Source organism: Trachurus trachurus, assembly GCF_905171665.1.
Source record: "Trachurus trachurus genome assembly, chromosome: 8".
In the NCBI taxonomy this organism is placed as follows: domain Eukaryota; kingdom Metazoa; phylum Chordata; class Actinopteri; order Carangiformes; family Carangidae; genus Trachurus; species Trachurus trachurus.
In genome coordinates this window covers 5,303,975-5,317,367 of record NC_139905.1, presented here as the reverse complement: position 1 = coordinate 5,317,367, position 13,393 = coordinate 5,303,975, and the positions used below count along the sequence as shown (strand labels likewise).

At 42.1% G+C, this 13,393-nt stretch overlaps 1 protein-coding gene across 1 annotated transcript; it reads left to right on the top strand.

Moving 5' to 3' along the window:
• Window positions 1–4,259: 4,259 nt before the first annotated feature.
• Window positions 4,260–13,353, top strand: slc4a1a (solute carrier family 4 member 1a (Diego blood group)). The gene is made up of 21 exons (XM_083977902.1): window positions 4,260–4,429; window positions 5,488–5,567; window positions 5,752–5,807; window positions 6,624–6,715; window positions 6,804–6,850; window positions 6,943–7,108; window positions 7,235–7,370; window positions 7,475–7,544; window positions 7,639–7,681; window positions 7,770–7,954; window positions 8,076–8,283; window positions 8,380–8,583; window positions 8,684–8,832; window positions 8,926–9,120; window positions 9,229–9,474; window positions 9,567–9,656; window positions 9,995–10,161; window positions 10,259–10,500; window positions 10,607–10,776; window positions 11,424–11,597; window positions 11,695–13,353. Exons 2-21 carry the CDS (start codon window positions 5,541–5,543, stop codon window positions 11,770–11,772), a joined length of 2,745 nt encoding a protein of 914 aa, XP_083834028.1. The 5' UTR covers window positions 4,260–4,429; window positions 5,488–5,540; the 3' UTR covers window positions 11,773–13,353.
• Window positions 13,354–13,393: the final 40 nt, after the last annotated feature.

Genomic DNA, 13,393 nt, shown 5'->3' with positions numbered 1-13,393 from the left:
TATTGACATACATATTATCTAGCATGTATGTAGTTCTATGTTTATAGACCTATCTATCTGAAAGCCTCAACATAAATATAAGTCTGAGACCAGTTTCCCAGAATGTAAATATGCGTCACTACTAATATGGAGATTAAAAAGAAAAACATACAGTAGGCTATATAAAAATATAGGATTTCTGTATGTTTGCTTTTTTAAACAAACTTTCAAAAACAAAGTAAATATCTTATGTTTAATATAGACATGGTCATGTGAAAACTCAAAATACGGATATTTTCCATCTAAGTACATCTTAGATGTAATTATGTGATATGTGATATAGATGACATATCTATGTCATATATTTTATTTCTGGCAGAATAGTCATTGTTCTTGTAGAATGTGTAGTCTCTATGTGTGTTTTATGGAGAGAAAGTGTTGATGCTCTTTCCTAGAATCACTAACATTAACTTGTGAAGGTCACATGACCACGACCCACTGGAGGTGTGATGACAGTGAGAGATGTAAAGTGGCTCCAGAACTAATGTTGTTTCTCCATGCAGCTGACAACAGGCACACGAGAGAGCAGATGCAAATTATCTGGACCATGCAGTCAAATTCATGACGACTCAGCTGAGTCATGTGGCCTCATTGAAGGATCAGGCTGAAATCACAACTTGATCACAGGCATCAGAAACAACTGAGAGGCTGTTGTCACCGAGGAACAGCCTGACCTGATCAGAGATCTCTCTCTCCAAGCTGCGTCGTGGGTTGTGACACTCCAACTGCAATACTGTGGCCCCCAAAGGGCCTCAGGATAAACCTGAGGGGCCATAAAATCATAATAGTCATAAATATTTTCATCCTCGCTTTGTGCTGTAGTACAGTACCATACTGTAAATATGGCAAACATTTACTGTGAGTAGGTTGCTGTAATACACTACAATACAGTAAATATGTACTGTAGTAAAGCTGTAAGCCTAAATGTAAAATGTAAAAAGTTCCTGTCCCACTGTAAGCTTAAAGCCTGACACAATGACAGTAGTGCAGTGCAGAGTTTAATGCTGAATTACTGTCCAATACTATACATACCTGTTTTGTTTGAATAATATCATTCACAGTGGTTCTCCCAACATTTAAAATTAGTTTGACAGATTTTGACAACTAGTTCAACAATTTTGTATGTGATGACTCAAGCAATTAAATTTGACTGACATGACATAAGCTAATGATAATGTTAACAGCGAAGAAATGTATGAAAGCAACTGATACATGTCCAGAAGCATTTGCAATTTGTTCAGAGGAAGGAGAAATTGCCACGATGATGTGCACAAATGACTGAATGTTGTGGAGGTTGAACTAATAGTTATGAGAATTTCCATTCTGATCTGAGAAATGCACCAAAGTGACTGAGGAAAAACTGTAATAATGTCTAGGAAGGTTCAGACATCCAGCAGCAAGTTAATAATAGAAACTGTCCATAACTTTCAAAAACGGACCTCTCTCTGGAAGCTGCTTCACTGCTGCACTGACACAACTTGTCTTAGTTTTTCCTCAGGCAAACTGTTTCACAAAAGTACTGTAGGCTATAGACTAGGGATGTCACAATTACTTGTTTTCACAATTAATCGCGGTATTAAACGCCACAATTAAAGCAGAAGTGAGTGATCCGGTCGTTTTCGCTAATGCTGCGTTCCAGGCAGGCTTTTGAAATCATAAATTACAGCTTCAAGTCACAACTTACGATTTTGTAGCGTTCCAGGCAACCCACTCGTGTTTTTCCGACCTGTTTTACCGGTGAAAGTCACTATAACGGCCACTCGTAACTTCCGACCCGTGAAATCGTACCAGTACGTCTTTTTGTACAGTCTATGTACCAGATCGAACTGGTACGACTTCACAGGTCGGAAAAAAACGAGTTTCCTTGAACGCACCATAACAGTCCTCGTCCCTACGTCGCCACATTCACGGCGTCCCTTGGCTGCACACACAGCCCTGCATGCCGTTCTCTCTCCTCATTGGATAAAAACTGTAGGATACGATAAATGTTTTCTCCTCGACTCAGAGCAGAGCAGAGGGACTGACAGACCCGTGTTTCAGTCCAAACACTCTATGTAAGTGATTGCTGTCGGAAGATATAACTATTTAAGACTTATATTAACACAAATATATCACTTACTTCTGCTTTAATTGATCGTAAAGATTCCTAAATACCGTCACTTTCCAAAAAAAGATTATGTCGGAACCGTATTGGCGGATGTGCATCAAAGTAAAGGTAAATGCACAGCTACTGGTCGATTTACCTAACGTAGCATTGAATTGGTAGGAATTTTAATGCTAGAGTCAGTGTAATTTGTAATAATAAAAAAAAAAAAGATTAAAATTAACTTAAACATTTGGTATAGATGACAATTAATGACTTATATATTTCAAATAATTTAATAATTGGTCATATTTTAATAGATACTTTGTGTAAATAATTAGTAATGTAATTATATTTTGACTATATTTGATTTTACACATTAATAGTGTTTGAAATTAATTACCGTAATGTATAATAATCGTGATAATCGTAATACCGTGATTATTTCTCTGACAATAATCGTACCTAGAAAATCTGTAATCGTGACATCCCTACTATAGACTCATGCCAGATGTCGAAAGCATCAGACTCCTTGTACCCAGGCTAACTCAGGTTGCAGGCCTGTGTTACCGTGGTAACTGGTGATACCTTTCAGTGACCATCTGACATTGTAATATATAGAGAAAGCCTTTTTAGACTTAAATCAGATCAGACTTCTGTTTTTATTCCTTCAGTATTAGATACATTTCCCTAACGTTAAATGTCCTGTAACTGTTAACTATTTTCAGCGCTGAGCTGTTCAAGTTACCCAGAATTCATTGCACCACAGTCAAACTGATTTGTGCAACAAATTTAGACTTTTATCTGAAATGTTTCAAACATCTAAGACTTTTCTTCTTCTGTGTGTTCAAGTCTTCAACACTTTGAAGATCAAACCTGCTGTTGAACAGTGTGAGAGGATCAAACTGTTCACATCTCAGTGATGTGAGAGTCTTTGTTGAGGCCTCATGAATAGATAGATGCTTTTAATGAGCTACCAGTGAAGGGATTCCCATCTGAATTTACTGTATTGTGTTTCTTATTTACCTTACATGAGAAAGAACATTTAAAACCTTAAAACCAACTCATTCACACAGTTATATTTCATGGCAGCAGAGTTGTGAGTCAGGTGCATCGTGGGACAACGTCTTCTTTTTCCCAAGGACACCTCAACATGTGGAGACAAGGACTCGTTTTACATCCACGACCCCAGAGGTGAGTAACCAACTGGTCTAAGGTTCAACTAGCTGCACTGAGATGAGATGAGAAGATATGTGTGTCAGGATACAACAGAGATGGTCCAATCAGAAGTCACTCTGCTCCTAAAGCAGGTCAGAATTACAATTTCTGTAAGTTTTTCTGTTTTTGTGCAAAGGAACCAAAGAATCCTGCAGGATGTCGATGACTTCTGTTATATCATCTGATCAATAATCAGGTGGTTAAATGTGCAGATCCTTTCGCTTTCGTTGTAACTGTCAAGAACTGTGTTGTAAATATCAATGCAAGTTGTGTTTCCCTGCAGCCACACAGACATACAGTAAATTCATCCATCCACTGATGACAGATTTCTTCATCTGGGGTCGTTTTGTTTCATTGACCTCTCTCTGATGTTTTCCTCTCTCTCTCTCTCTCTCCACTCGGCCCTGCAGCCCAGTGTCAGTATCAGTCATCAGAGTGTGGGTTGGGCCACCAGCATCTAGCATCCAGCTCCGCTCACCCTGCTGTGCTGACACCGTGCCACATGCACCCGAGACCAACGGTGAACTTCAGGACTGAAGTGAGGAAAAGTTCGATGTGTTTATCAGATCACATCGAGGCCAGAGGAACTACCCCCCCTCAGGGAATCCCCAGGAAGTCACCTACATGACGCAGTGAGAGATGCTGTCCCCTGATACTCTACATTTCACCCTTCTCTACCCTCTTTACCCCCCGTGTTCCCCCCCAGACACCATGAGGTTCAGACGACAGGTTCTCCCTGACGTCCATGTTCACACTTGAACCTGGTTGACGCTGAGAGGGCGGAGCAGACAAACTAGGGCTGGGATATCCCTGCCTCAAGGTGTCCCAGACTGATAGGGCTATTTGTCTGTCCCACAGGCCTTATCTCCGTCAACCCCCCCAAGAAGCTGCTGAGCAACTCTAGTGGGTTGTGGGGTACAGCACCTCTTCTGGTCGACGTAGTTTCCTGTGGGTGGGTGTTCCCGCTGCTCTCGTTCTCGCCCACTGTTACTCGACTTTTTCGCTTGTCCTGGCTCAGTTTGTCACCGGACAGAACAGAGGTTGTCCTGTTTCCAGCGCCGGAGACCAGGTGGGAGTACCTGCATGCAGGTAGGGGTGTGACCTTCTCTGGACAAGGGTCGGACACATTTTATTTATGGGACTACAGGACCAGAGGGGCAGAGGTGGTCAAGAGAGATGGATATCTGATGCACTTTGATAGTGGAGCTTCATTCGAACCTTTAATGTGTTTGCCATGTTTACGAGATAAGGGCGGGATTTCACTTCAAGTTTGTATTTCTGACCTGTAGTTATTTTCAGGGGAGAGAAAATGAAACTCTTACAAACAAAATATTTCTTGTGCATTTTCTGTAAAACACATTTCAGTCTGTTTTAATCATTCACGGTGATAGCATATAGAAATATTTTGCCTGCTCTTGTCGGCTTTGTGCTTAAATATCTGCAGATTTCCAGGCATTGCTCAACAATGACTTCTTAATATTCATCTGCATAATTTGTTCACATGCATTGGCTATATCTGTAAACTGTTTTGTCCGAGGCATCACTATTCATCAGGCCTTATCAGTTTTGTGCAGATGTGTGCAACAGTGAGACTCAAATTCTGGTCAGTTGTTTGTGCACCATCCAAAAACCCAGAAAACATAATTATTGTGTATTTCTGCATGAATATGACAGTTTGTGTAACTTCAGTTTACAGTAGCTGCATGGCCGATTAAGTATTCGAAGTTTGCTGTAACTGGAGGGAACAGAGGTGTCTGGTAGAAGAAGGGCGTAACCTAAAGATAACGCTCTGTACGTCTTCTATTGAAACTTTAACGCAGCTCACATTCTCAACGGCTGATTGATTATCTGTCGTGAGCCGTGGCTCTGCAGACCGACTCAGAGCGGCTGCGTGGCTGTAGATGGCGCTATCTTTGTCAAAGGCCTCACCGGTCTTTGTAGTGGCTGTGAAACCTGTTCTTTACACTCTGATTAGATGAAAACTGTTTGATTACTCGTGTATATTTGGCACAAACGCTGCACTCTGGGTGCCGCAGTTGAACATTTGTCAAAACCACATGACACTCAGCTGGAAAAAACATATGATGATTATATCTGAGATGATTATTATGGTTTTTTAATGCTCATTCATTCCTTTGTTGTCTCAGGGGATGCACAACAATAGCTGAAAGTTCAAGTGCAGACAATTCAACAAACATCAATGGAGAACAACTTCAGCTTTGAGGAGGTCGGTCAAATGTCAAATGTCAAATGTCAAACTTTGGTTCTGCATATCGTCCGAGCTTCTCTCAAGTAGAAAAGTTTTGGACATTGGGTGATAATGGAATCTATGTTTAGCAGCCTAAATCCTGCAGCAGTAACTGTTTCTCGTTGTCATCCATTAACTCTTTCTGAACTCTCCCCGTGTGCAGGGCAGTGACATGTCATATGAAGACAATGACTCAGCCTTCCCCTCTCCAGTCCGACTGTGAGTTGCTTCTCTCTGTGACGTCAGCTCTGTATAAACTCTGTTGGTTGGGTCCTTCACTGACTATTTTAACAGTGTCTCGGATGACTGTGTGTATAATGTGTAGTAATGAATCTACAAACAGCCTGTAGTCCAGAGCACCTCAGACTCTTTCAGGGGATTTCTTTGGTTTTCAGTATCATCCCTTTACTGTTTTGATTTATTCCCATCCCACCTTGAAATAAAAAAGGTTAACATCCACATCCACATCACGTGTGCTAATACCACACTGGTGACACCTGAAGAGCCGCTTATCGCCACAACAGGGTTTAAACAGAACAAACACTAGACTTAGATTTGTGCAGAGAATGTGGATATGAATTTTAAAAAAGTGATAAAGTTGCAGATAATAAAACTAATCAATACTGTGGCATATAATGTGGTCATGGGAGCGTGCCAGACCACCGGGAGGGTTTACATACAGCGTGTATGTGTTACGTCGCCTGTCTGAGAGGTTAAACCCAGGGCAGAAGTCCCCAACAAGCCTGAGCATCAATACAGTGGTCATTAGAAATATGTTGCACAACACCGCCCTCTGGTGGCCGACAGTGGAACAGCAGCAACAGCAGAATTAGACAAAGTTAGAGAACCTCATTGCCTCAAGTGATTATAACTACAACTACCAAACATCCATTTATCTTATAAAACAATTATAGAAAATATTTATTTTTCAAATGTTTTCTCCCTGTCAGAGCTAAGTTGCATTGTTTTAACTAAATGTAGAGTGGTCTTCCATAGTCTTCCTCTTCTAATTCATGTTTTATGTTTGTCCACCAGGACTCCACCAGAACAGAGCAGCATCTACGATCCGGAGAGGGGGCAGGAGGATGAGCCACCGATGGCCATCGTCATCTCCAGTGGTGTAGATGGTAAATTCACCTGTCAGAACCGTCCAGCTGTTTATGAGATGAAACTTCAAATCACTGTAAATCTCACTGGTTTATCTTTCTGCTTCAGCTCAAATGAACATGAACACCAACGCCACCACGAGAGGGGACGCTCAAGTAAGTCAATATTTTTTTTTATCAGAAGTTCATCAATACATATAATCGCCATCATCTACTGTCATTAATTAAGTTTAACTGCAACACCTCAGGCCTATGTGGAGCTGAACGAGCTCAAGGGCAGCACCTGGCAGGAGACTGGCCGCTGGATGGGCTACGAGGAGAACCGCAACCCCGGCACGGGAAAATGGGGTCCTTCTCATGTCTCCTATCTGACCTTCAAGAGTCTGATCCAGGTCCGCAAGACCATGTCCACAGGTGAGTTTTAAACCGCACAGCCTTTGAATTACATTAAATGTTTGTTAAATGTTTGAATCCTGTGTGAATACCACCATTATAATGTAAAAAGCCTCGGTAGTAACACCTGACCTCACATGACCTCAGGGGCCGTCATATTGGACCTGGATGCCAGCAGTCTGTCTGCTGTGGCCGAGAAGATGGCCGACGAGCTGCTCAACAAGAATGAGATTCGATCCAGCGACAGGGACGGGCTGCTGAGGGCTCTCCTCATGAGACGCAGGTAAGCACCAGCACCTGTTGTTTCTCCGCCTCTTTCTACAAGACTATGATGTTCACAGAGCATTCGGCGCATGTTCTTTACATTCATATCATCTGTCCCTGCAGTCAGAATGAGGGACCTGTGGTGATGCCCTCTGGAGATATTCAGATGCAGACGTTTTCTGTGTCCACAAAGGTATAATTCTTTACTTTTTACTTTTAGTTTAATCTATTTTTGACAAGTGTCGATGAGTTGCGACTAACTGTGCTGTGCATTAAATATTCTGCAGAGGGACAGCTCTGACAACATGGAGGCCTCAATTGTCCTCTCAGGTACGTTCATGTTACAGTTTCATGTCTTCAGATACAGAGCTCAAGATGAGACAACTAAAAAAAACAAACAAACTGATGTTTTCCAAAGGTGCCCTGGACTTCCTGCAGAAACCAGTGGTGGCCTTCGTCAGGCTGAGGGACTCTGTGGTGATGGAGTCTGCTCTGGAGTCTCCCATCCCCGTTCGCTTCGTCATTGCCCTTATGGGCCCCAGCCAGAATGGATTTGACTACAGCGAGAGTGGGCGCGCCATGGGTGCTCTGATGGCTGACTGGGTGAGGAGAGAAAGAGTCTATCTCAACAACATGCATACCGTAGCTCCAGTGATAAGAATACACTACCCCCACTGATAAATAAGGTTGATTGGCTGATTGTGTTGTCTGTCTCTGTTGACAGGTGTTCTGCCTGGAGGCCTTCTTGGCCCAGACTGACAAAGATCTGACCAACGCCATTGCTGACTTCATGGACTGCAGCATCGTGATTCCTCCCACTGAAATCCAAGATCAGGCCATGCTGGAGCCAATCATCAATTTCCAGAAGAAAATCCTGACCGACAGATTCCGCCCCTGTGATTCTCGTCTTGCATTTGGCGACAGGGTCAAAAGTGAGCATCCAAAATCTACAGATGTGGCCTGTGTGGCATCTGAATTAGAAAAGGCAATTTAGTCTCATTATTAACTGATGTCATTGATCTTTCCAGTTGAGAAGGGTCCGGAGAAGCCACGGGAGGACCCTCTGGCCCGTACCGGCTATCCTTTCGGTGGGATGGTGAAGGACGTCAAGCGCCGTTACCGCCACTACATCAGCGACTACACAGATGCTTTAAACCCTCAGGTCCTTGCAGCCGTCATCTTCATCTACTTTGCTGCCCTGTCCCCGGCCATCACTTTTGGAGGTCTTCTGGGTAAGAGAGGGTCTCAAAATGAAGAGATGGGTCTGATTTCTCTGGGGTTCCTTGACCACCTTGTACAGTTGTAGTAATTCTGTCTGTTAACTGACCGTAGCTGACAAAACGGAACAAATGATGGGCGTGTCCGAGCTTATGGTCTCCACCAGCATCCAGGGTGTCATCTTCTGTTTCATCGCTGCCCAGCCTGTCCTCGTCATCGGTTTCTCTGGACCCTTGCTGGTGTTTGAGGAAGCTTTCTACGCTGTAAGTCCAAGTTGCCAAATGTGCAAACCCCTGTTTTGTTTTTTTGTTCTTTTCATTGTTAGCATCTGTTTTTCTTTGTTAACACCACACCAGTTCTGCAAGAGCCAAGGCATCGAGTACATTGTGGGTCGTATCTGGGTGGGAATGTGGCTCGTGATCATCGTGTTCGTCATTGTGGCCGTGGAGGGCAGCTTCTTGGTCCGATTCATCTCCCGCTTCACCCAAGAGATCTTCTCCATCCTCATTTCTCTGATCTTCATCTACGAGACCTTCAATAAGCTCTTCAAGGTTTCTTAACCTCATCCCACTGTCCATGTCACAATGCAGTTATAACATCTGACGTGTCATCTTGCTGATCTTTCTCCAACCTCTGACATCTCCTCTCTCCTTGCTCAGATCTTCAGAACCCACCCTCTGATCCTGAACTACGAACATCTGAACCACTCACTGGACGACCCCTTCCACCCGGTCGTCATGGAGCACATCGAGTACCATTCGGACGGAAACATCACAGTTCACGAGCTGGAGGTTGAGAGGCCTTACCCCAACACCGCCCTGCTGTCCATGTGCCTGATGTTTGGCTGCTTCTTCATCGCATACTTCCTCCGTCAGTTCAAGAATGGTCACTACCTTCCCGGCCCGGTAAGACCAACTGTCTGCTCCTAGTTTTCCAAGAAGCTTATGGATCTAGAGAAATCCATCCATATTGTATCTGTTGCTATCCGTCTCACTAGATCCGACGTATGATTGGAGATTTCGGCGTCCCCATCGCTATCTTCTTTATGATCGCTGTGGATATCTGCATTGAGGATGCTTACACTCAGGTAAGTGTACTGTGTTTTAACAATGTATGTACAATACCCAAACTGTACAAAGACAATGGCAACATGGCTTGCTATCAGGCTATTATTTAATTGTCTGGAGCAGATTTACCAGATTTGGTTCCGTTTAAGGACAAAATTTATAATTTGGGATTTAGATTTTAGGATTAGTTTAGTTTGTTTTAATTATCTTCTATCTAGATTTAGTTGTAATCTGTGTACACTTGTGCATTTTGGTTTATATAGCCTAATATTAAGATCTTGAATATGGCTGATAAGATGTTAAAGAAGTATTTAGTATTTGTATTTTTCTGAATAAACATCAACCTTTTGTCTTGTAGAAACTGGTTGTGCCCAAAGGTGTTGAAGTGACCAACCCTAAAGTCAGAGGCTGGTTCATCAACCCCATGGGAGAGAAGAAGGACTTCCCCATCTGGATGATGGGCGCCTGTTGCGTACCTGCACTGCTCGTCTTCATCCTCATCTTCCTCGAGTCCCAGATTACTACGTGAGTGACACTTTAAATGACATCAACATCGGGGGGGGGGGGGGGGGGGACTCATGAGAGGCTGATTAAACTTATTTTTCTCTCCATGCATCTTCAGCCTGATCGTGAGCAAACCTGAGAGGAAGATGATGAAAGGATCTGGTTTCCACTTTGATCTGCTCCTCCTGGTCACCATGGGAGGCATCTCCTCCATTTTCGGTGTGCCCTGGCTCAGCGCTGCCACCGTGCGATCTGTCACCCACGCCAACGCTCTCACTGTCATGTCCAAGGGCCCGAAACCAGAGATCGAGAAGGTGATTGAGCAGAGGATCAGTGGAATTCTTGTGGCCGTCATGGTTGGTAAGGGCTGCCATCCACACACTGCTCATTCAAACACACTGCAGGGTCAGACTAAACAACCCTTTGTCCTCTAGTATAATCATCACTTTTCCTTTGTGATTTCCAGGCGTTTCTATTTACATGGAACCTATACTGAAGATGATTCCGATGACAGCCCTGTTCGGTATCTTCCTCTACATGGGTATCACCTCTCTGAGTGGAATCCAGATGTGGGACAGGATGCTTCTGCTGATCACGCCAAAGAAATACCATCCCTCCGACGCCTACGCCACCAGGGTATCAAACTTCCTCAAATACAGCTCTCGTCTAGAGATGTTTTGTTGTTGAAAGTGCAGTCCCAGATAGCAAAATCATTCATTGAATCAACATTGAAGTATGGTCAAGCAGCTCCGTTGAATCGACATTGATTCCCGACATTTAATCAACATTGAAAGCGCTCGTTATGATTGACGTCACATTTTCAACCATTAACTGATACTGAATCAACACTGATTCAATGTTCACCTAAAAGCAGTTATATTGTTGCTATATTTTTAGTTAATTTCACATTGAAAAAATGTTACTGGATCAATACTGAATCGACTATTATCTAAATGTAAGTCTCTGTGTTAATTGTAGGCAGATATAAATGCTATTTTAGTCCAAAATTCCTTCTGCGTGCTGCATCAAAAATATGGAATCATACTAAAACATACTCGAATTACTGAAAAAAGTGACAGAAAGTGAATTAATTTACCTGAAGAAATTATTACCTGTACATTTAGACAAAGATCATAAGACCATGTAGCCTACAGATTGTGAGACAACAAACCGTGCACTTTTTCAGGTGCACATTAACCAATGACAATATCCCTGTAAACTATTATATACGAGTGTTTTATGCCTTACCTCTGCTAACTCCCTCCTCTGTCTGGTTTGTGCAGGTTAAGCCGTGGCGGATGCATCTCTTCACTCTGATCCAGGTGGCGTGTCTGGCCGTCCTGTGGGTGGTGAAGATGAGTCCCTTCTCTCTGGCTCTGCCTTTTGTCCTCATCCTCACCATCCCCCTGCGCATGTTCATGACCGGCCCTCTCTTCTCTGCCATGGAGATGAAATGTGTAAGTACCAGTCTTCACCCTATACAGTAGCCTACTTTGCTCATGATTTGGGATGTGGTGTGTGTTAATTGGATGCCTTTGTCTTTGTGTTGTGCAGCTGGATGCAGATGATGCCAAAGTGACATTTGAGGAGGAACCTGGGCAGGATGTGTACAATGAGTCCCCGCTGCCGTAAAACATCAACATTACCATTCATATTTAGATCACAAACTTTTAAAAGAAAATTGTCTCACCTCTAAAATACCAGCAACTACATGAAACTGAATCTCAGGTGTCTTTAATTATGTGTATTTATAAACAACTATTTGCAGTTTCAAACTGTTCTGTTATTAGTATTTATCTCTAAAGGAAATTACCTCTCATTGCTAGAATTCATACTTTATTCCTGCAACTGAAATAGGACCACAACAGAAAACTAACATATAATCCATATTGTTATCAGGATGTTCTTCCACTTCTCCTATGTTTTCCTTATTTCCTTTTTCTTATTGCCTCTGTCTATGTGTCATTAATTTGGGGAATCATTAAAGTGTTTCCCTTTTATTTTCAGGTAAGATATATGTAATGGCTGTTTGTTTACTCAAGTGGCATTTTGATACAAGGAAAACATCCTCTGGAAATAAGAGGTACTTTCCTTTAAGACCTGAGTAAATCCACTCATACTTTAGTTTTTTTCTTGAGATGCCTTACTACAGAGTAGCTTTAAAGTGATTACTGGTGCTGCAAAGCCAGGTGTAGATCTGACCATGTTGTAATGATATGATTTCATCTTAATATATGTTCACTATTTATGTGGGATGGACTACTGCTCCATACCGTGGCCTTTCAAATGAATTGTTTTAAGTAGTGTTACTGAAGTTTGCCTCATTTCATGTATTGTGTATGGCTAACTGGACAATTTGATATTCCCCTGTTCAGTTTACCTGATTTTCTTAAGTGTATGGAAAGATGTGTAATGCACTTAGAGTTGAGAGTTTAAGCGTGTAATTGCTTTATTGAGTATAAACTGAGATGAACAGCAATGGGTGGACAGCGAATGATGAGATATACCGGTAGTAATTGTTTGAGCTGACTGTTAATCAGGGAAAACTTATTTGTAAATGTATCTTACGTGTGTTAGCGACCATGTGTTTGTGTGCTTGAAACACTGTACATGCTTTGGATTTACACTTTATTAAAAATAAAAATAAAAAAACAGCCTATAAATTTCTTGTTTACATGAATGCAATAGAGAAACATCATTCATGCACATCACCTCCTGCCCACTTATCGTCAAGCAACAGGAGAGGCTCTTCAATTGGACCATGATGCCTGCCACTTAGCTGCATGCTGCCTTCAGGGTTATCAAGTAAACTCCAACACTCACAGCTCCTGATTGTGAAACATCATGGACATGCTCTGATAGACTCTTGGTCTGAAATTAGAAATGGGAGCTTTACAATTAAACAGCATTATGAGGCTTTTTCCAGTTGTAAGTAGCAATAATTAACTCGGTATGTACATTTTTACTAAAAAGAATCAGACAAAGTGCAATGCAAAAATAATGACATATACATCAGTACGTTAATAAGAGCAGACAAACCACACAAATCTGATAAATAATCAACTCATATTGTCATTTTATAATATTTACGGTATCTTCATAATAACAGGGTATATTGCATGTTTGTCTACTTAAACTCCTATTTCAATTTTAACATTCAATATTGCTGTGGTCAGTGAGGCTGCTTTCCATTAAAAAGTCATTCACTAGGCATTTAAGACTATTTTAGAGTATTTCGAAAAATGAGATAAAA

Coding starts and splice junctions, on each gene's coding strand:
- slc4a1a (XM_083977902.1), top strand. CDS start 5,541: ATGGAGAACAACTTCAGCTTTGAGGAG. Junction 7,109..7,234: donor CCGCAAGACCATGTCCACAG/GTGAGTTTTAAA, acceptor ACATGACCTCAG/GGGCCGTCATATTGGACCTG. Junction 7,371..7,474: donor GCTCTCCTCATGAGACGCAG/GTAAGCACCAGC, acceptor CTGTCCCTGCAG/TCAGAATGAGGGACCTGTGG.